At 33.8% G+C, this 23399-nt stretch overlaps 1 protein-coding gene across 3 annotated transcripts in view; it reads right to left on the bottom strand.

Moving 5' to 3' along the window:
• The window catches only part of LRGUK (leucine rich repeats and guanylate kinase domain containing), a 143399-nt gene that overhangs the window by 104822 nt on the left and 15178 nt on the right, over nucleotides 1–23399 (bottom strand). For all 3 annotated transcript variants that reach the window (XM_031939086.1, XM_031939087.1, XM_031939085.1), the window contains exons 5-10: nucleotides 23179–23260; nucleotides 19840–19964; nucleotides 15394–15537; nucleotides 8657–8737; nucleotides 6891–6977; nucleotides 2333–2439 (exon numbers count right to left, since the gene is read on the bottom strand). In XM_031939086.1, coding sequence (XP_031794946.1) covers nucleotides 2333–2439; nucleotides 6891–6977; nucleotides 8657–8737; nucleotides 15394–15537; nucleotides 19840–19964; nucleotides 23179–23260 — 626 coding nt within the window. The remainder of the gene's footprint in view (nucleotides 1–2332; nucleotides 2440–6890; nucleotides 6978–8656; nucleotides 8738–15393; nucleotides 15538–19839; nucleotides 19965–23178; nucleotides 23261–23399) is intronic.

The following is a 23399-nucleotide window of genomic DNA, read 5'->3' as shown; positions in this document are numbered from 1 at the left end:
AGTTTTTAAAACACCCCCCATGTGCCAGGCACTTTTTACAAATTCTGCAGGATAGAGACTATTTTTTTTCTCCATTTTATAGGAAACTGGAAAGCAGAGATGATTCCCACAATCAGTTAAATATCTGAGGCCACATTAGAACTCAGGTCTTCCTGCCTCCAGATGCAGCACCTGGTCCTGTGTTACCAGCTGCCTCTGTAATGATTATTTTTTACTTGCATAAATTGTATAACTACAGTGATCCTTTCAGAAAACTAAGGGATTGCCATATATAATATTCAGATCAAAGATGCTCACAAAGAAAAAACCCAAATATATGTGTTAAAACAAGAAAATGTTGAACTTTAGTTTACTTGGGGTCTTTAGTGATGTAGCTAGGGACTGGATCTGTGATCTCCTCAACTTAAGAGAACTCTTAGGTGGGAAAACTCCCTCCAACAATGCAAGTCAGAACCTCCTCTGAAACTTATAATCACAGAGTTTCCTAGGGCCCAAAGAAGCCACTGGCTTGTCCCAGGTCATAAAATCAGCAGGTGTCCCAGGTGGAACTTGAATTCAGGTTGATATGACTCCAAGACTATCTCTCTGTCCACTGATGGCTCCAAGGCTCTCTCTCTCTATCCACTGTACCCCCTAGCTACCTCTCTCACACTGACTTCTAAGTGGAATCTTGTGCCTTTTCTTTCCAGTAATAACCTACCAGGCATTTTATTTGCATTTTGCTGGTATGAAAGTAAAGTTTAATAAATTAAAATTGATTACTGATTTAGATTTAACATGATAAACTACCAGAAAATTATAGTTTATAAACATTAAATTCATCAATCAAAGAATAAAAAAGAATTAAATTTCATTAATGGATACAATATGTGCCTTCCTAATTGAACACTGGCATACTGAAAAATGTAATTTTAAAAATTGGTTGTTACCTTAAGTATTAAGCCATATGTTCACTTATTTGAAAATATATTAGCTCCAAAGAAAATTAAAAGGTTTACTTGAAAGATAATAGTAAATATAAATGGACATGACTTTCAGGAGAAAGAGTGTTTAAAGAGACAAACAAAAGGGAAGCCTAGTTATGGTATGGAGGTATAATAATCAAAAACTAGATGATTTTTTCCCACCATTTACCACTGGTAGCTATTTGGTGATGTTTCTATTTTCTACCCATGCTAAAATTAGAACTCCTGAAAGCAAAGCAGCTATTTCTGATAGAGAATAACATCAGTCTTTGTCCAAGGGTAGATCAGAAATAATCAGTCACTTGATTAACCAACTGCTGCAGCAAATTTTGTTTTACACTTTTTTTTTTATATGAAGATAGCCAGAAGCATGAGACAATTAGCATCTCTTAGTGGAAAAAAACAAACAAACCATGAAATCATAAATGTTCTTCTATTAGGTCAAATTTACTTTCCCAGAAATACTCGAAATGATAAAACATTTTGCATAAAGGAATGCAATAATTACATTTTACAATATTTGACTAGGCTATCAAACTGTACAAAAATTATGTGCTTTGTTGAAAACTAAAACATTTTTACTCTTACTAGGTCCCCAAGAACACAAAATAATGGAGTAAATTCTATATGAAGATCTGACATTTTAGAACTATTTATTCCAAAAAGTATTTTTAAAAAAAATTTCTTTGGATATTGATCGAATTTTTGCATCCTATTTTTGTATCACAAATGGTCATCTGCCCCAACAGGCTGTTTAAAAAGAAGAAACTATTGCAAATCTCTCTCAAAGCTTAAAGGTGGTAGACCAAAGTCATTTTTCAATTCAGCCAAGATGGATTTCTAAGCCTCTTTTTTAAGCTGTGCACAAATGTTAGCTTTTCCCTTAGGCTGAGTCTAAAACAGATATAAATGTGAATTATTATTGTGACCAGAGAACTATCCTAAAGATTTTTGTTAGTTTAAAAATTCTTTGATAGAGGTATTTAGATGTTCATTTAGATGTTAATGAACACTTCTCAATGGTATCATAAACTAACTCAATTCTCTCAGTGAAGATGAGGCCCTAAGTTGGAATCCTGCCTGGTGCAATCCACTTTACTGCTTCATGGCTATAGCCATCTGCAAGCTTTGTTTCCAAAATTAGAAGCCACTTTACAAATTTGTACTGTTGGTTATAAAGGAGCTCAGGATGATCTTTATTGGAGAAGCAGGACAAGCACAGTCCTTTCTAAACAAACTAAGGTGAACCATTTTCTAACAGAGGAAAAATGGCACTACCAAAGAGAACAGCATCAGTCTTGGGCTGCTTTGCTGAGCTTGAGTTCCAGCTGTGGTCCCAAGTGGGGACCTTGGCTAAATGCACCTACCTGTCAAAGATCCTCTGTGGCTGCATCATGCTGTATGCAACGTGGGTCAGATGATCTTGAGCGGCAACTACTTCAGGGGGAGGGTTATACTTATTTACTGCTTCAACCTGTTTCCAGAATTAGGAAAGGGTAAGGGAAGGAAAGTAGATGATGTCACCTATATATTTCTATAGAGAGAGGAGAAAGCTTTTTCCTAATTAAAATTTCCAGTTCCTCATGGTTAGCTTATTAAAGACAGCTCAACCAATTCAGCTCCCAAGAATAAATGAATAAACTCCTGAGATAAATGAATACAAAATTACAAGCAGAAATTGAGTAGTTCTTTATTTACTCATTTATAACTTATGGTTGGGGAGAGGAAACAAACAAAGCTTTAATGTTATAATCATATGTGAAAGATTTTGAAAACGCAAGCTTTATAGTGAAAGGAAGGAACACATTAAATTTATAGTTATAACTATCAATGTAGCCTATTTTTCTAATCTTAGTAAAGAAGAATAATGAAGGATTTTGATAATTTTTTCTTTAAACTTCCTTTTTATTAATCCATGTGCAAAGAATTATTTAAAAATTTAAAATCAGAATTACAGAGTATTAAAAGTTAGGAGGGCCTTTGCAATTTATCTATTACTAAAGGGAAAGGCACAAATTTTAGATTAAATAATGACATACCCTATATTTTAATATGGAGATAAAATGCACCAAAACTAATAGCTATAATTAATATTTTATTTAAGTATTAGAAATTTTTTTTAAAAATTCTATATGAAATCAAAAAGGGAAATTTATCAACAAAATAGATTAATTCAAATAATTGACAACTATCAAGCATTTATTAGGTGACAAGTCAGGGAGATTTAAAACAAAGCATCATGGAGGATTAGACTTTGATATTTGGGTAGGGATATCATGGGTGGAAGAGGGAAGAATAACATTCCAGAAGCATGGAGATCTGAGTATGTCTGCTCAGAGAGGAGAGAATGGTACATTTGATTTCAAGTAGTGCAATCTGTTTAAATGGGTGAAGGAAAAGAATAGGAAATAGGAAATTCTAAATACTGTTGGAAAAGTAAGGTACCCTTAATGTGAGGACCTTGCAGACCAGACAAAGGAGGCTGTACTTTGCTCAACAGGAGCCACTGAATATTTTTGAGCAAAGGAATTATATGATACATATGAAAAAAGTTATTCTGATAATTGGATAAAGGATGGATTAGAAGGGAATTCACTAGAGGCTGGAAGAGCAATTGGGATCTGTTCCAAGAGTCTAGAAAGGTATTAAAGAAAACCTGCATTAAGGAGATAATGAAAACAAGAAGGGAGTAAGATGCATAAGATATTGCAAAAGTGGGACTTAAAGAACTTGATCATTGATCTCACAGGAGAGTCAAGACAAAAGAAAGAATGAAAAATAGCCCTGTGGTTTTATGACAAGCTAACTTTGGGACATGCTGAATGTGAGATTCCATTAGAACCTACATGAAAGGGGCCTTATAGAGCACATGGAGATGGGATCTAGGTAAAAGATCTAGGTCAAGAAATATAGATTGCAATAGAGGTCACAGGGAATGGATGAGACTGGAAATGGAGGGCAAAAAGAAGGCTAAGGCTGGACCCTTATAGAAGGATCATTTACAGAAAGAGAAAGAAAAGCAAAAATCTCTCAAAGTAAAGCAGAAGAATACTAAATATAAAGGTGTGATTAACAGTGATGAAACTGCAGAGAGATCAAAGGAGATGAGACCTTTATAAAATGCCAATGAATTTGACAATCAGAGGACCACTGACTTACCCTTGAAAAGTTTTGGTAAAGTGGTAGAATTGGATGCCATGTTAGAAGAGGAGAACAGAAGGTGAGAATGGAAACATGGAGTATAAGGCATTTTTATCTAAGAGATTATTAGTGGAGAGATAGGATGGTAAATGAAAGAGTCAAGGGAAGGCTTGTTTAGGATTGAGACAAACTGCATGTTTGTGAACAAGTAGGAAAGAGGAGAATGAAGAATATCAAGAAAGAGAAGCATTTGTAGAAAAAGTCTCTGGAACCAAAGCTAAACATTGGAAAGGGAGGAGAGAATATGATTAGGGGAATGGTTGAAGATATTGGCCCAATTAGGGAATAAATATATCACTTTTGTGACCAAAAGGAAGGAAAAGTAATGGGAATTATTAAGGAGTTATGAGGAATGGAGGAGAGGAGATAATAGAGTTAAGGGAATTTACATAAAAACAGCCTCAGTATTCTCTGAAATAAGAAGCTAGATGATCTCCCATAATTTGGGATGGAGTGGGTATAAAAGGAGTTAAAGAAAAATATTGGATGATAGGTATGAAGAATGAAATAGATCATTGATGAAAGTATAGTATTAGGATTGGAGCGCAGCAAGAATCCCATTGAGATTATATGCCAAAAATTATCAGTGAAATATTAGGTAAAATCAGCTTGAATTTGTGACTTTCTCCCACAAAACTCAGTAGCAGCTGAAGCAGGAATAAAGGAATAGGACTTTGGGGACTGAACAGGAGCAATGTTTCACAGGTAAAGAATTCTAGGAAGCCGAGGATTAAAGGGATTCTAGGATCACTAGATTCTTATTGCTACCCCTAAAATCCTTGGATTTCTTCACTTTCAGTCATTTTTGGTAGTTAAACCTTACAGTGATAGATCACTGTGTTAAGGCAACATGATTTAATTTTGTTCAATTGTTTAATTTATTTTTTTTATTTTAAAAGTTCTATTAATATCATAATTGCCGGGCTTCCAGGTTTGTTTCATGCACCATCTTCTACTGGAATACTTTCTTTATCTTTCTAGTTGTGAGTGCTTTCTCTCCAAACTATCATAGATAAACTTATCCATTCACATGCTATATCTCTTGAAAGGAATACAATCTTCTTGAAGGCAAGGGATGCTTTGCATTTTATCTCTACATCCCTGGAATCTTGTATAGCATCTTGCATATATTAGGAAATTTTAAAATCCTTGTGGGATTGGACTGGATGGAACCACCAAAGGTTGAGTCCATAACTTTTAGTTTTGGTGGCTGAGAAGATGGTAGTACCCTCCATTAGAAATGTGAGAGTGTGGACAGTTTTAGAGGGAAAGATGAGTTCAATTTTGAATATGTTGGACTGGAGGCTTAGGAATGATATTTAGATGGTGATGCTCAGCAGGCAGTTAAAAACATGGCACTGGTGCTTTGGGACGAAAGATAGCTTTGGGAGCCAGAAATAGAGAGGAGAAAACTTGAAGACATGGAAGTGAGTTCTCTGAGTTAAGAGATAAAAGAAGATGAAAAGAATCTCCACACTTAGAGGGCAAGAGGAGAAAGATGAACCTGAAAAGACCAAAAAATGGTCACAAACAAGTAGAGAAACCAAAAAAAGATAACACACAATTAAAAAAGGCAAAAAGGGACAAATCCTGGGATATGTACTTGGCCTTGTACTATTTGACATTTTTATCAGAGACTCGGGGAAAGACATAAATGGTATATATGTTAAATCTATAAATGACATCAAACCAGGAGGAAACAGTAACACAGGGGATGACACAATCCAAAATGATCTTGATAGGCTTAAGCTGACTTTAATAATATTAAGTTCAGTTGTAATAAATGTAAATTCTTGCACCTGGGTACAAAAAAATCAACTTCACAAATATAAAATGAGAGAGATATTACTATACAACAGCTGTTCTGGAGGAAAAAAATCTAGTGGTTGTAGTGGCCTATGAGCTTCCTATGGATAAGCAATGCAATGCAATGTGGTGATCCCCCAAAATGCAGTCTTTGGGTGCATTAAGAAGGATATAGTCTCAAGGAATAGGGAAGTGATACTTTCAGAATTCTATCAGAACTTGTCCAGAGTGTGATGTTCAATTCTGAGCACCAGAGTTTAAGAAAGCGAATTAAAAAGCAAATATAGCTTCTAGAGAGAGAGAATCATGATATGAAGGGCCTAGAGTCCATGCTCTATATGGATTCTATATATCCATATGAGGATTATTGGAGAAACTGGGCATAGTCAATCTTGAAAAGAGAAGACTAGGGGAGAATATGACAGGAGGGAACAAAAGGTAGATATCAGACTTGCTCCAGAGGGTGGAATCATGAACCATCAGAGGAAGTTGTAAAAGATCTAATTTTGGTTTAATTTCAGGAAAATTCTCCTATGATTTAGAGCTGTCTGAGAATGGAATGGGCTGCACTGAAAGGCAACTGGGGGGAGGAAGGCAGGCAGCTAGGTGGCCCAGTGGTTAGAGCACCAATCCTGGACTCAGGAGGACCTGAGTTCAAATGTGACCTCAGATGCTTGACACTTCCTAGCTGTGTGACCCTGGGCAAGTCACTTAACCCCAATTGCTTTGCAAAAAAAGAAAGGCAAAGGATTCTTCCTTCTTGGAGGCTCTAAGTAGAAGCTGAATGACTCCTTGTTGGGCATGTTATTGTTGGGATTTTTTTCATGCATAAATTGACATTATATGGCTCCCAAGATCCCTCCTGATTCTCAAGTTCTATAATTCTATAAATTATATATCAGACTGTAAGGACAGTACCTTTTCTTCCACTTTAATCTTCCTCCGATCTAATTCTGTTAGTCTAGGTAACGTGTAAAGGACAAAGAGCCAATAGTCAGATTTCTCCTGTTAAGAAAATGAGGGAGAATTCTCAGTTACTTTCTCACTTAAACAAACCCCAGAATCCTCTGCTGACTTTGCTGACCCTTCAACCTTTCCTTCATTCCACCAAAGTCATTCAATCATGTTATCTCTCTCCATTGTCTTCTAACTCAGTGGTTCTCCAATTGTGGTCCAGAAAATCCTGGGAGTCTCAAACCCTTTCAGAGGATCTACATATTCAAAATTATTTTTATTTGTAACACGGGAAATATCTATAAATATTACCCACATCAACAAAAACTCTTTGGAGAGGTCTTAATGATTTTTAATAGTATAAAAATATTGAGAACAAAAGTTTGAGAACCACTATTCTAAGACAGTCAATCAAGTATCTTCTGTGCTCTCTCTCACCCACACACTACTGACATATACAAGCTTGTGAATGCACATATTTCTCTGTACAAGGGACCATCATGGGAAAAACCCAGTTGCTTGGGCAAGTCAGTATTTGAATGAGTATATGAAAAGCTCACCTCAAAATGGTAATGTGGGGATGCAAACAATTAAAAAGAAGTAACTGTGTGTGTGTTTGTGCAAGTGGCTGTCAGAGGGAATTTGTGACAGGAATGTATACAAGCTCTTAGTGAGACTTAAACCTCAAACCCTATTAATATCTGTTCAATAGTAGTTGACACTATTCTCATATAACAGTGATTTTGTTTAGGGCAAAAATTTGGCGTTGTCTATTCCCCCCCTTTTTAAAAAAGATAATGGTAGATAAAACATTGACATTTTATAAAACATTGGTTAAGAATAAGTGAATCTGTATACCTAGGTAGGACAGACAGAAGATAAGTGACTAAATAGATTTACAAAAGTGAAAAGATGACCAAGTGAACAAACATAGTAACTGAAAAAAGGATAAGGGAAGGGGGGTAAGGGATACATTATTTACTTTGTACTAATTTCACAGCAAATAAAATGCTATAAGCACAGAGGCCTATTATTGTAGATTCTTTTCCTTATTATTACAATAAGTTCTTTCTAAACCATTGAATTCTTGGCCAATCCAAAGAATCATTCATCTACAACATCAATAGCTTCTCTAGAAAATCTTTAATAACACTCAGGGTGAGAAACAAACAATCCCCAAAACATCAAGTTCCATATTCAGTACTGGACTCTGCTTTCAGTGGAAGTTACATGATCTTAAGATTTTAGGCAGCAAAGATTTGGGGAAGGTATGAAATTATCTATACTATGAAAAAGAGAGGGACAGTGAGGTGGGGTAACAAATAAAATGTCAGGCCTGGAGTCATTTATCAGCTGTGTGATACTGGGCAAGCCACTTAACCGTATTTGCCTCAGTTTTCTCATCTGTAAAATGAGCTAGAGAAAGAAATGGCAACCTACTCCAGTGTTCTTGCCAAGAAATGCCCAGATGAAATCACAAAGAGGTGGACATGACTAAAAAACAATTAAACTGACAAGAAAAAGGTGATGAAATAGAGAAAATAATTCCGGTTTTAATAACAAACAGTTTGAAAGTTATTTGTCACTCAAACTTCCTAAATATTCCTGAGATGGGGTGATAAAGATGGATATATTTATATTTCTCTATATTTTTTACGAAAAGTTCTGTTTAGAGATAATTGATTCAATCAAAACTCATTTAATTTCCTTCTAGTATCTTTGCATCTTACCTGAAGAGGGTTTTTTAAAAGATTGAGCACCCGGAGAAGTGGCAGATTTTCAATGTGTTTTATTTCACTCAACTCTGCAATCTGTTTAATCATAGAAACACAATATTAGCACAAAAGTAAATAATGGAAACAAAAAAAATTGAAGGCACCATTAAGGTCTTTACAATTTAGCATACTACAAACATTACTCTGTTGTTTGTTTGAAATGTGTAAGGCTAGGAAAAATACATACATTAGCTTCTACAAAATGGGAACTCTCATCCAGAAGCACACTTGTTTTTTTTTTTAAACTCTTTTGGGCAATGAATAGCCAAATATGGGTTCTGATATTCTATACCTTATTCATATTGATTTTGAGTTAGAAATCAAATAAAGTGAACAGATTAGGAAACATTCCAAACAAAAAACTTATGGGGCTTCTTAGACCGCTCCCAATCTATTAGAATTATTTATGTTGGTTGCAATTTACTCACCCACAACTTTATCAGATAAATATAAATAGGTTTGTGAGAAAGCATTTTAAAAATCAAAATAAAAGATGACATAATTTTGATAATGTGCAGAGACTCCAAGCCAAATCTTTTACAATCTCTTTTAAGCTCTCAGGAGACAACAGAAATATTGTTCCTAGAAAATGTTTCTCATTCAAAAGTTCACAAGTAGTGAAAAAAAGGCTACTTAGTCAACAGGTGTCATCAATTCTCCTTCCATATTGTTTCATCAGTTGAATGCAAAGAGACTTCTATTTCTATTGCCTGTAGTTAATATTGCTACGATTTTTCTTTTACATATGGTTAGTGATGCTTCCCCAAAGCCCATAACTGCCTTTTCTTTTTTCTTATTTTTCCCACTGGCACTTTTCCAAATGTGACAGGAGCTCTCCAACAGTGCAGCAAAGGAAGACTGCATTATGAAGCAGCTTAGGCAAACAAAATCTCTGCTGCCCAGCAGCAAAATAACCAAAATTCAAAATTTTAAACCCCTAAATGGGAAGAACATTCGCATATATGTTTTGTTATGTATTTCACATAGGTGAAAGAAGTATCACTTGAATTTTTAGTAGGTCAGTCCATTAAAAGGGTTAAAATTCCCTTCTTTTTTTAATACTGTAGCATTCTGCAGGATAAGAACATGGCACTCATAATGTTCAGCTTCCTGAGCCTGAACACAGAAAAATGTACTGTTGTTTCTCATTTCTGAACACATGTCACACAAGTCAATTTGAGTAGAGAGCTTTTGATTGTAGTATTAAAAAAAAAAAAAAAAAAAAAAAAAAAAGGAGCCGTGTACCCTGAGGAGCTTGTTAGTGAAGGCTGAAGTAAATGGAAATTACTACTCTATTACTGGGGTATCTAGAATTCTTAATAAAAATTCTAAGAAGCTCAGCAGTTTCTGGTCAGCACACAAAGATAAGAGAAGGGAAATGTCAATTTCTGGGGAAAGCTCCTAGGTCATTAGAATAGACTTCATATAGAGATGTGAAGGATGTGTCAACCAATAAACCAATCAGTTGGTTAGACTGTAGAATGTATATTTCTACACAATTGATTATTGTCAAGGTCGTTCATATCACAACTCATGGATACAGATCTGGAAGGGCTTTTAAACTTTATCTTAGCTTTGTTTTACAGATCAGGAAATTGGGAGCCAAATGGATGACAAGCAAGGTCCAAATTCTACTTCTCTGATTCCAAATATGGGCTCTCACCAACCTCTCTCAACCTACTTTGTGTGAGAAGGAAAGAGCTGGACTTTGGTTCAGCTTTTTCCACTAATTATCTGTGTGATCTCAGGAAGTCACTTCACTTTTAGCCTTAGTTTCTCCCTCTTTAAAAAAAAAAAAAAGATCATTTAGACAAACTCTAAGATTGCTTATTATTTTAAAATTCTATGAAATTAGTATTCCATTTACTTACTGGGCTTTAGAATCTTACAATAAAACTATGATTACTGTGAATAAATCAGCCTACATGACTTTATGAACCTTCCTCTGTCTTGTTTAAAAATACTGTGATTTTTATTAACAGAGACAGTTTTGGTCAAAAGTCAAGCTGGTGCTTTACTAAGAAGCTGGAGTATTTTTCAAATAGAAAAAAAGAAAATATTTAGAATTAATATTTAGAGGGTGGTTGGCAAGGAAACTATCACTTGGAAAAAATAATCCATGTGTTCTTTTCCATTGCAGAGGCTATTAGGACTGGGTGGCAATGTCCTGTTAGGCACAGAGATTCAAAGGAAATGAGATCTTATGTTTCATTGGGTACATCCTGGTGAACAAAGATAACAGATAAATACAAAGTACACAATTGATTTTCCAAGAAGGCGCACTTAGAGCACCTTAATCATAAGATCTAAGTGGAAAGGTAGGGTTCATTGATTAACTGGAAATACCACTTTTGCAAGAGTTGAGCCTTAAGGTCACAGTAGAAAGCAGTGGGTCTGATTAAACACTAGTTGGGGCAAAAGGAACAAAAAAGAAGGGACTATGCAGGTGCAATATTGGGGGAAAGACATTTTAAACCTCCTGCAAGGAGGGATTTCTATGCCTAAAAGGGGGCTTATAAACTAATGATTAGTTATTTATACATACACAAAAGGGAAAAAGGTCACATGCCAATTGAGGGCCAGATCATTCACATATAATGGGCCAAGGCAAGGAGGCACAAATCCCCTATAGGGATTTGTGGAAAGGGTCTAGGAATTTTGGCATTTCCTCAGGTGTCCATAAAGTTAAGTTCTTCCAGAAGAACAGAGATAATGAAGAGGAAAAGAGAGAGCTGATAATTTTGGAAAGGCAAAATAAGACCATTCCTTGTCCTTACATGACAGGTCAACTGACTAGTTATGACAGAAAATCAAATGCTGAAGGAAAGCTGCCAATTAGTCTATCAACAAGTATTTAGAAAGCACCATATAGGCACTATCAAAGACATTTGATATTCATCTGAAGTCCCAAGAGTTTTCCCCAAACTGCTTATGCATGAGGAAGATTCTGACCATAAAATAAAAATATTAAGGCAAAGTTAGACTGGAGGGAAAGAATTAGGGAGGTAAATGACTAAAACTGTCAAAATTAGTGATATGCATTAATATGCACTGTGAAGAGGCAGGTTTAGTTAAGAAAGACAAAAACTGGGAACTGACTTCCATAAAAAATGTGGGTTCAGCAGATACCCTAGGCAGGCCAGGGGTCAGATCCAAAGAAATTAACATGTTACAGGAAAGTAGGATAGCATGGCAAGACATCAGAGTTAGGGAGTATCATTTAATCCTAAACCAAGAACAAAGTCATCGGTTACCAGCCTTGCTTTATGTTTTATGCTGTGTGCAGGCAGGCTTACACTTACAAGTGTTATCTGTACTCTCTAAGACATCAGATGCCTAGAGATAAAGGGAATCCTGGCCCTGACTGGAATTTAGACAGAAATTTGAGTACTAATTCATAATATCATTTCTTCTCCTAGTTGGGGTGTTCTCACCTTTCTTTGAGGCCCTGATGTTTCAAGAGAGCTGACTTGCAGACTTTTGTGAAAGAATCTTTGCCACAGAAGTCCTACATCATTCTTTCATAAAGTAAGTACACCACCCATTTTATCAGAATATAATAAAATGACAGCTTATATAGTTCTTAAGAATTTTAAATAAATTCTTTAATTAGTATTCTATAACAATAAGATAATTATTGCAAAAAGCAATATTATCTCATCTATTCCTCAACAGCCTTGGGTCTTAGGTACTAGAGTTATGTCCATTTGACAGATAAGGAAACTGAAACAGACAAGGTTATATCACTTGCCAAGACACACAACTAATAGGTGTCTGAGGCAGAATTTGAATTCAGAGCTTCCTGATTCTTAAGAGCTCTATTCACACTAGTACCTAGTGACCTAGAAAATAAATTTTCCATATGCTGTCTTGAAGAATTCGTCCTGTCCCTGATCAGTCACTATATAAAGAAAAGTGATGTTTTGGATATAAGAAGGATTTTGGAAGAAGGATTTAAGAAGGTCAGCATAGAATCTCAGATAAAACCTTGATAAATCTTGCAACATCAAAAAAGCCTTTACTGGTGATAGGAGCACAAGCCTCCAGGGCAATAATGTATCCCATTATTGGCGGAAATGTATCCCACTTATGGCAGAAAGAACCCTGGATTTGGAATCAAAGGAGCTTATTTCAAATCCTACTTCTTGCTCTTAGTAACTCAGAAGATTCCAAACAAATTGCTTATTTTTTCTGGGTTTCATTTTCTTCCTCTGGGAAATCAGAGGGTTGGACCAAATAATTTCTCAGTTTTAGTGTCTCACATTCCCTTCCAGCCCTGTGACCTTACAGATATATCTTCTGTAGAATGGGGCCACAGTTTGCCAGAGGGACAACACCATCAGATAGAGTGGAAAATGGGAGACCAGCTCCATGGTGTCAGTTGACCTAATTTCCAAAAGGCATATCTGCTTCCTTGAGCTTCCAGATAAGGAGGCTATTGTTGATCATGTATAGACCATTGTCCCCACTGGTAAAACTCAGGGAGGGCAAGGGTCTTATGTGAGACTTTAAGCAAACAGCTATTGCATCCAAGTGTGGGAGATGTTATTATAGGTGAAGGAAGTGTGATCTAGCAAAGAAAACTACCTAGATGCTAACTTGGAAGCTTGTGAGGCAAGATCACTCTGGCGAGCTTGGTGGCCATGGACTAAATAACTAAAATATAAAATTAGGACTTAGGCTGGATTCTTTCTTGCTTTTGGGAAGATGGAATTTACTACAGAATTTCTGAAGGAACACCCATGAATCAGACAATAGAAATAAGAAAAAGAACTACAGAACATTTGGAATTCAGTAACAAACATATGGCTCTCAGGCATGATGCTGAGGATTCATGAAGGCTGCCAGACTGGACTTGGTGGTCCAGACCTTGAGATACTGGCTCATTCTGAATGTCCCCATCCTCCAGGAGAAAGTACTCCTGTGAGAGGATATCGACAGTAAAAGAACCTGGTAACAAATCAAAGAGGGCCCTTTAAATCCCCAGGTCCAGTGGTGGCCAAAAGAACACTACTCTTTGTTTTGTTTTTCTTTTTCTTTTTGTTTTTAATAAATTTTATTGTTATATTTTACTTCTATATCGCCTACAATTCCCCATGTACTCCTCTTCCTCTCCTTCCCAGAAAGCCATCCTTTTTAAATAAAGAATAATAGAAGAAAGCTGTTCCACATAATTAACAAATGTACTGAAAAAGTTTAACACTATATCCAGCATTCCAAAATCAGTCTTCCACCTCTGCAATAAAGGTGAGGGAGAAGGGGAGGATAACATTAGTTTTCAATGGGACCATTATGACATCTCTGAAATCATCAGTAACTTTCATTTGTTTAACAGTGATTCTTTTTCTTTCAATTCCTGAATGGCAAACTTGATTTAAAATTGTATTCTCTTGTGAGGAAAAACTAGCTATATTCCTATATTAAAGAATACCCTTTTGAGGAGGGTGACAAGAGCAGGTTTCCAAGAAGCATTTGAATGTAAGTAGGGAGTGTATCTGTCTACAGAACTTAAGAGCTTTCAAACTGTGACTAAGAATTCCCTTATTTTAGAAGCAAATTCAGATCAATGTACAAACAAAAAAGATTTTAATATCTACAATTTGATCTAAGATGGAAAATATTCTCTTCCTTCCCTGGTAGCATTGGAACTTTTGCTTATTCTAAACCCATGAATAATGAAGGGTTGTAGATTAGAACTGAAGGGCATAAGTATAAGTGAATGGATACATGTTTACATAGCACTACATCTGGCTTTATACAGCACTGACACTTTCTACCAAAACCGACTATATCCTTAAACTACATCAGAAGGAAGCTTTGGATTTCTCTCAAGATACAAAGTCCCCAACATGAACAAAATTATTTCTTAAGCCATATTATAGGACAAATCAGCCAAGTCTACTAATTTAATACTTTATGCTTTGAAATATGTTTCATTAAAAATAAAGTGTCACCTGGGCAAGTCACAACTTCAATTGCTCCAGCATAAATAAATAAATAAATAGTCATTAGAAACAACTTGTATAATTTGTGAAGAACTGTGAATTAAATGTGGTGTGGGGATTTGAATAAATGTTTCTATTTCATTATGTAGTTAGAACATCCTATTGCATTAAAATTTTTATATTAAAATCTATTCTATTTACAAGTCTGCATTCTTCTCCCACCCCCCACCCCAGCTACAATACACCCCATCAACTTAGGAAAATAAAACAACAAAATTTGTTACAAACATATATAGTTAAGGAAAACAATTACCATAATAGCCATGCTGCTATATTTAACACAAAATAAAAGACTTCACTTTTTCGGACTTTGCATTCTTCCTTTTAAATACTATTGATGACAGCCTCCTCTCAGGCTTCCTGGGGTACCATTATTTTCTTAGAGCCAACATTTCAAAACTGCCAAATGCCAGCCATCCATCCTTCTATCCAAAATGTGGAGGCAGAGGATCTATGAACTACTGGATCAGAATGTCTGGATGTGGTCTTGAGAGAAAAATATGATGTAATAGACAACCTTTGAGACATGACTATGAAGAATATTGTGCTAATTCTGACAGTCAGTCAATAAACATTTATAAAGCACCCTATGCAAGGCACTGTGCTAAGCTCTAGGGATACAAAGAAAGATAAAAGGCAAGGAGTTCATAATCATCAATGTTATCTTAAGAAAAAAAAAACTGTTACCTTATTATCCTCTAGGTTGATGATTTCCAGAAGGTCATGATTTTCTATTCCTTGTAAACTACTGATTTTATTACCCGATAAATCCAAGTTCTGTAGTACTTTGAGGTTCTCCAAACAAGTAATTTCCTGGATCTGGTTATTGCTCTAAAATTAATCAAACACACTTTTAATTTTAGTTAAATTTAATGTTTAGTTAACTTTTAATTTAGTTAATTTTAGTTTAGTTATTGACAACAAATACTGTTATCCTGAGTGACTATTTTTTTCATTTTTAATATTGTTCAAAATCTGGTAAGAAGTGGTAAATTATTCTTCTACATTCCTTCATATAAAAAGATGGATAAATAAGTAAATATTCAAATACTTAATATTCAAATGGATCTTATCATTTTGGGAATTTCTTTCAATGGTATAGATCACAAATATACCATCTGGGGCAATTCTTGCCCATATGAAGTTGCCCACAATGACTGTGCCTGCTCAATATGTCAGAAAGAATAGATGAACAAATCTAATTAGGTGTTAAGTCCCAATTTATACTATCTTCATTTCCAGAAAGGAAAAATGAATGTTATTCTCCTCTTTAATTGAAAGAAAAAAATCATACTCTGAAAAACTAAATAAATGACTACATATTTCAAAGCTTTTTTTATTAGAAATGGAAATCTGATGCAATTCTTTAGGCAAAAGACCTCTTGAATGTCAGCAGCTTTACACAATTACCCCATTCTCAAAAACTTGCTCAAGAATAAGCATTTACTTTTATTAGAAGGTCAGTTATTCATGTACAGATATTCTTTCTGACAATGAAGATGGAAAAGAAAGCATACAAAGCAAATTTTGCCATCTTGTCTAATCCTCACCTTTCTCTGTACTCATAATCACAAATAATAATAGCAATATCTTTTTTGAATAAATTTTATAATAGTGCTACCACTCTTTCCAGGAAGAGAGATGATTGTCATCAGAATTATCTTTGTTGCTTCTTGAATAATCTTTAGTTCTGTGCCTTACACTAACAAAATATACTTCCAATTTAATAAACTAAAACTGTCATCTCAGCATCATCACCCATTAATGTCATTTTCTGTATAATTATTTAACATTTTTTTCCTTTTAATAAACACTTAAAATTCAAGAAATGAACATTATGGTATTGACCTGGCTGAACATCTCTAACATTTTTCCTGACTTGTACATTTTTAATTAGGCTATTAATAGCTACATTCACCTACTATTTCTCGTAAGGATTTATTTTAATAGAGTACAGTAAAAGAAAAAAAGTTCTAAAATTGCTGATCTTTCAAATCCTGGAAACAAAAAAAATATGATTTTGTAAGTAGCTCCCAAATGCCATTTTGAAGATATAAAATTCCTAAGAGTTCTCTTCAGTAAGCAGAACTCATTATTTATTTTTAAGTCAAGAAGACATTTTAAAAATATATCCCATCTTCCTTTTTCTATAGTCAAAACCAAATTCATCACTCCTTAGAGATTAAGGATTTGAATAGTGTAAAAAATATAATGGGGATAGAAATAAGAGCTAAAGCTATGGAGAAAGAAAAAAAAAACTGAACATATTTAACATGCCTATTTACTACAATTAATTATATGAACATCTTTGTAGTAAAAATAGACATCTCTGTAGTTAACAAAAACCCAGACCATGCAGTTTATCAATTTTGTACCTACTTTTTTTCCAATGAAATTTGAAATGTTTTAATTACTTTTAAGAATTCATAATAATAACTAATATTCATTTGGCACATTAAGATGTGAAAAGTCCTTTACATAGTTTATTTCACTTCATCCTTATAGCAACCCTATGAGGTATGTCCTATTATTATCCTCATTTTGCAGATAAAGAAACTGAGGCTGAGAAAAGTTAGGAGACTTGGCTAGGATCATTCAGGCTAGCTAGTAAATATTAGAGGCAGAATTAAAACTTGAGTTTGATTAACTTAAGATTTATCACTTAATCCCCCCATGCCAAGCTTCCCTCCAATGAATTCATAATTACAATACCTTTGTTTGATATCTGACAAATGGTGAAACTGAGATCTAGAGAGGTTTGTAGGCACATACTACAAAAAATATCCCCATGCCATTAATACATCATTATCAAACCCTAGAATAAGGTCTGAAATCTCTGTTAAAATGCAATTGCAAATCAAAGGGTTTGTAGTAATTTTAATTAACTGCTCTTATTACATCCCTTCACATAGCATAGGGGAACCAATTTAAAATATTAGCTGGGCTATACCTAAAGTCACAAAACAAATTAATAAATGCCTATCTCATGAAATTCCAAGCTGGTTTCTGCTAGTTACAAGAAGAAATTCTCAAGAAATAATACATCAAGATGTAAACTCAAAAGAGATAAACCATTTCCTTAAAATAATGAAAGTAGAAATACATATAAACTCTACTAATCTAAATAAGAAAATAGGTTTTACTTCAGGGAAACTGAATTTTAAAGTTGGAATTCATTGTCATTTCTTGAGATAAATTTACATTTCAGTTTACAGTAAAAGCAGATGCCAGAGAATTAATAATTGCTTTTGATAATGAATGTTTTTCTTTATTCTTCTTATTAATGATAAAAATAAATCTCTTTTAATGGGGTTTAAAATGAAGTAATTGGTTGTGTTTAAATTGTAAAGAAAGTAAGCAAACATAGAGTCTAGAATATGTGTATAATTTCATTTTGGTATGACAGTAAAAAAAATAGAAAAGAAAATTTGTTCTCAAATGATTAAAATAAAATTGAAAGGCATCATATTCCATGTTTTCACCAATTCATCTTTGTGGTATGAAAGGGCAATTCAACCTAATCATTTATTGACAAAAGATAGAATGAATGTACTACTTTTCCTAAAAGATAGTTAAGAAAAAAACATCAATATGGATTTCTTAGTATTTAGAACACACTCTTAAATATGATAGTGCCATGAGTATTATTCTTAATAATGGATTTAATCATTCTAAATTCATACCACTTGAAGTTAATGGGAGCTCCAAGCATAAATGCCCCTGTAGCAAGGATATGATCCCCCGAGAAATAAAAACCCATTGTAAATTCTGCCAATAGTAGTCCAAATTATTATCTTTCTAGATAAATCATTTTTATTTATCACTCAAATTTTCTCCTAACTAAGTGAGTTCATTAACATGGTGGAACAGACAGAATATATGACCTAAAGTCAAGTGAATTGGATCTTGATCCCTGTAATCAACTTACTCTGTAGCCTCAGGCAAATTCCTATATCTCTCTTTGCTTCAATTGTACCATCTATAATCTGATTTCAGTACCTTGCACCAGCCTTCCTCACTGTGTATGTTGAATCTCAAAAATGCACTTTAAACACTTTAAAAGAAGAATAAAATCAACATTAAATTCTCTATATTAAAGAGGGTAAGAACATAAAATTCTCCAAACTTAAAAAGACACAAATAATACAAAATTTCATTTAAAAGACCAATTTAAACTAATTTTCTACCTCAGCAAAATTTTCACCTAAGATATGACCAGAAAACAAATTTTGCTAGTTTGAAATTCATTACCAACTTCCCCATCCAGTGGTTACTGTAGTAAACAATAGTGAAACAAAGACAAAGAGTAGGAAGAAGAAACCAGGGACTTGAACAATCTATCAATTTTATCATCATTCCCCAAATACCTAGTAGAAGTTATTTCAGAAACACTATATGTGTATAGAGAGGTAATAATGTTGCAGATTTTTTCCCATAAAAGAATTTCTATTTTTGTTGGGCCAAATCACTTAACCTCTCTCAGCCTCAGTTTCTTCAACTGTAAAATGAGCCAAGTGGCCTAAATTACTTTTAAGGTCCTTTTCTTCTCTAAATCTATGATAATATGAAACTTCTCACTACATGTCCCTTTTTTCACCAAAAACAAAATATTACTAATTAAGCTTAATAATTCCCGCTCACAATTTCTCACTGATTCTACCCTGGGAAAACAAAATGTATCATGTATTAATTACCTGAAACATGGTATATAGGAAATTATGGGATTAAAAATCCTAAGTTTTTTTCATTGCTTCTTTTAAATTCTAAAATTGATTTATAAGTGTTACTAGTATCATTGTTCATTTTTCAAAGTATTTTTGGAAGTTTATATGAATGCCATTTTTCCAATACAGAAATGCCCAACATGCTTTAAAAATTAATTCAAAATATTTGTGTATCAAAATAGGTAATCTTTAATTATCACTTAACCAATATATAAAACAGATACCATCTGTGCAAAAAGGCATATTATTTTTTTAAAAAGCAAAATAAAACTTTAATGTTTTCCCATTTTGTGAGCCAATGAACATATTAATAATTTTTTTAAATTCCAAGAAATAAACATTCATATGCTCACTAATTATTTTAATATTGTTATATTTTTTAGAAGAACAAGACTTTTGTTAGACTTACCAGACAGAGTATTTTGATTGGTAAAGAGCACAAGCCAGTCATTTTAGTGATTGCATTATTTGCCAAACTGAGATGAGTTAGATTTTCACAATTCTCTAGTCCTTTGATATCCTTTATTTCATTATCTGTATAACAGGGGCTATATTTAAGGAAAATATTTTTAAAAGCCTTATATTTATAAAAGAAAGTCAATGTTAAGTTATCATCATAGGAATCATTTACTATTTAAAATTTTTAAAATAAAGCAAGAGACAGTAGAGAATGGATGAATTCTATGCAAAGTATATTTTAAAATGAATAAATAGAACTAGCATTTAGTAGAAAGCAGATTTTGATTACTTAAGCTACATTTACATTAGAATGTGGTTTATTTAATTAGAAGAGAAAGAAATATCACAATACCACATTGCTACCTTCCTAACAAAGGATTTTTCTTTGGTTAATTTAATAGTCTATTTGAGGATGTTATTAGTGCTTTCTCACAGAGCCTCTGAGCTCAGGAGAGGACTTACCCTGCAGGCTACCTCTAGATTAGTTTAGTTACAACTAGCATATTAAGTGACATTCTCAGTCTTCTTGAAGGGGCAATAAGAAATTTGTTCCACTTTTGTATCCTCTAAATAAGTATTAAAAGGTCTATGATAACAGATGATACAAAGGTAAACCTTTCATTGAGGAACAATCCAACTTTTCTTTGACTAGCACATGTGCTTTACCTTCAAAAGTGCTCAGATCTCCTTTCACTCTAAAAACAAAAACAAAAGCTTCCTAATCCCAGATACAATCTTGCTTTTCCTCCTCCTTTCCTATTAAACTTCTCAAACAAGTGGTCCTTACCCATTGATTCCATTTCCTCACCACCCAACACCCTCTAATTTCTTGCATTTTATTTTATTCCTTTTTTCCATGCTTTATTGAAACTGATCACTAAGAAGTCACCTATTGAAGCCCAAGTCCCTTTTCTCTTTGTTTTTGACCTCTCCTTAGCACATTTCAGTTTTAACTATCCATGACTTAAAACTCTCCTTCCTCTGGCTCTTACCTCTTTGAGAACTTTTAGGTTTTCTTGACTGAAAATTCTTTTTCCATCTGCCCTCTCATTATAAGTATATCTAAGCCTACCTCCCATTACTGTAAACTCGACATTTCTCAAGTTGAGTTTGTCTTTTCCCACTCCCCAAACCCTCTATTCCTTCCAACCTTTCTATTTCTATTTCTCAGTTACCTAAATTCTAAGCATTATAGTCATATAAAACAGAGCTTAAACTTTTTCCACTCATGTAAATCTCTTTTTATTTGAGAATTTTTTATATAACCCTGGTGCATAAGTACACAAAATAGGTATATAAATCAAACATCTATTAATAATAAATTATAATTTCATGACCCCCACTTTCAAGTATGAAACTCCATATGAGGTCACGGACCACCGTTTAAGAAGCTAGGATCTAAAAAACTTAAAAGCCACTTAGTTCAAGTTATTCCAAAAGCTCCAATGTCTTTCAGCATTTGAGATCCCATTTTCTTAGTCCCATCCCTTAGGTCTTCTTAGGATCTTAGTTTAGGTCCCATATCTTAGTGCAATAAAGATATTCCACAAAACACCCCATCCTGTTACTCCACAACAAAAATTTTCCCTTCCTAAATAGGTATACTTATGCATTGTTGGTAGAGTTGTGAACTGCTTCAATCATTTGGAATTAAGCCCAAAGGGCTATAAAACTGCACATACCCTTTGATCCAGCAATATTACTATTAGATCTTTATCTCAAAAAGATAAAGGAAAAGGATATATATACAAATATGTGCAGCAGCTCTTTTTTGTGATGGCAGAGTTGAGGAGATACTCATCAATAAGGTCATGTCTGAACAAGTTGTGGTAGTATATATGATTGTGATGGAGAGAATTTGGAATTCAAAATTTTAAAAAATTAATATTAAATATATACATATATGTGAGTGTATTATAAAGACATTTTCCACTCCTGACAGGCTGGCCTCAAATTCATTAAACATTTATTGATGTTTATTATATATTATGTTTTTTATATATATATATATATATATATATATATATATATATGTTATATATCACAAATATATGAAACTGTAATCCAAAGTAGTACATGGAATATTCATTAAAGACATACAGAACACAAAGTAGTTCAGTTTACTTGACATATAGAATAAAAGAAGAGAGGGCTAAGATTGGATAAGGATGGAAAGGTAAAGCACACCTTGTGATGAATGAGGGAGGCTGAACTTCCCTGAGGGAGAACTAGGGAGCTACTTAAGATTTTGAGCAAAGAAATGATTAGACTAGAACTATGCATATGGAAGACTAGCCTGATACAGATATAAAGGATTGATTAAAAGGGTGAGAAGTGGGGTTAGAAAGACTGTGATTGAGTCATTTCAGGGTTTTTCCTGGTAAAGATCCTGGTTTCCCATTTCTTTCTCCAGCTCATTTTACAGATGAAAAAATAAGGCAGACAGAGTAAAGTGATTTGTCTAGGATCACAGAGTTTATAAGTTTCTGAGGCCAGATTTGAACTCAGGAAGAGCAGTGTTCCAGACTCCAGACCCAGCACATTATTATTTATTCACATTATTAGTTCACTAGGGACTCTACTAGTTTAGCCCTTCCATCACCTTGGGAAGACAAGCAATATGAAATCAATTATCAAGTCATATAAAATATATTTTCACATTAGCCATGTTGCAAAAAACAAAGAAAGAAAATTTCAAAAGTGAAAAAGTATGCTTCAAACTGTATTCAGAATTCTCTAGAGATGGATAACATTTTTCATTATGAGTCTTTCAGAATTGTCTCATTGTATTGATCAGACTATCTAAGTCTTTCTCAGTGATCATCATTTTAGTATTGCTATTAGTATATATAACAATCTGATTATGCTCACTTCATTTTGCATCGGTTCATATAAATGGCAGCAATAGAATTGTTTAAATCTCTATTTTCACATACAAAATCAATTTTAAAACTAATACAAGTATAGAGATGAATTTGTACTCTAACAAGAAATCACAATTCAAAACATAGTGTCCAGTCCTGTAGTTGAAACAGAAATAAATACGTAAACATAAGAAGTATGATTCACAGCTTTCCCAATATCATTTTCACAAATCTTGATTTAAACTTTTATTCTTTTAAAAAGCATACCTTCTTTCAACATTTTAATTTTTAAATGTTTTAATAGGCTGATATGTTATTCCTATATCTTTAGCAAGAGTACTACTGTACCACCAACATATATAAAAAATACTAAACTTGAAAAATCTCTTATCAAAAATATTTCCTTTATCTACTCCAAAGGATACTATCCAGTATTAATTTACTGAGCCCGGAGTATGCATACAAATCATTCATTTCTGGAATTTTGTTGTTTGAAAAATCCACCTTCTGAAAAAAATGACAGATCAATTTGCCGTAAGTTGTTTATCCTTTCATCTTTTTACAATAGCACAGCAGAAGAAAAAGATGTTTACATAAAAAATGAATAGGGATGATTTTACTTAAGCTTAATGGTATTACAAAGGTA

Source organism: Sarcophilus harrisii, chromosome 5, assembly GCF_902635505.1.
Source record: "Sarcophilus harrisii chromosome 5, mSarHar1.11, whole genome shotgun sequence".
Taxonomy (NCBI): domain Eukaryota; kingdom Metazoa; phylum Chordata; class Mammalia; order Dasyuromorphia; family Dasyuridae; genus Sarcophilus; species Sarcophilus harrisii.
The sequence above is the reverse complement of the archived record's forward strand: the minus strand, read 5'-3'. Positions and strand labels throughout refer to the sequence as shown.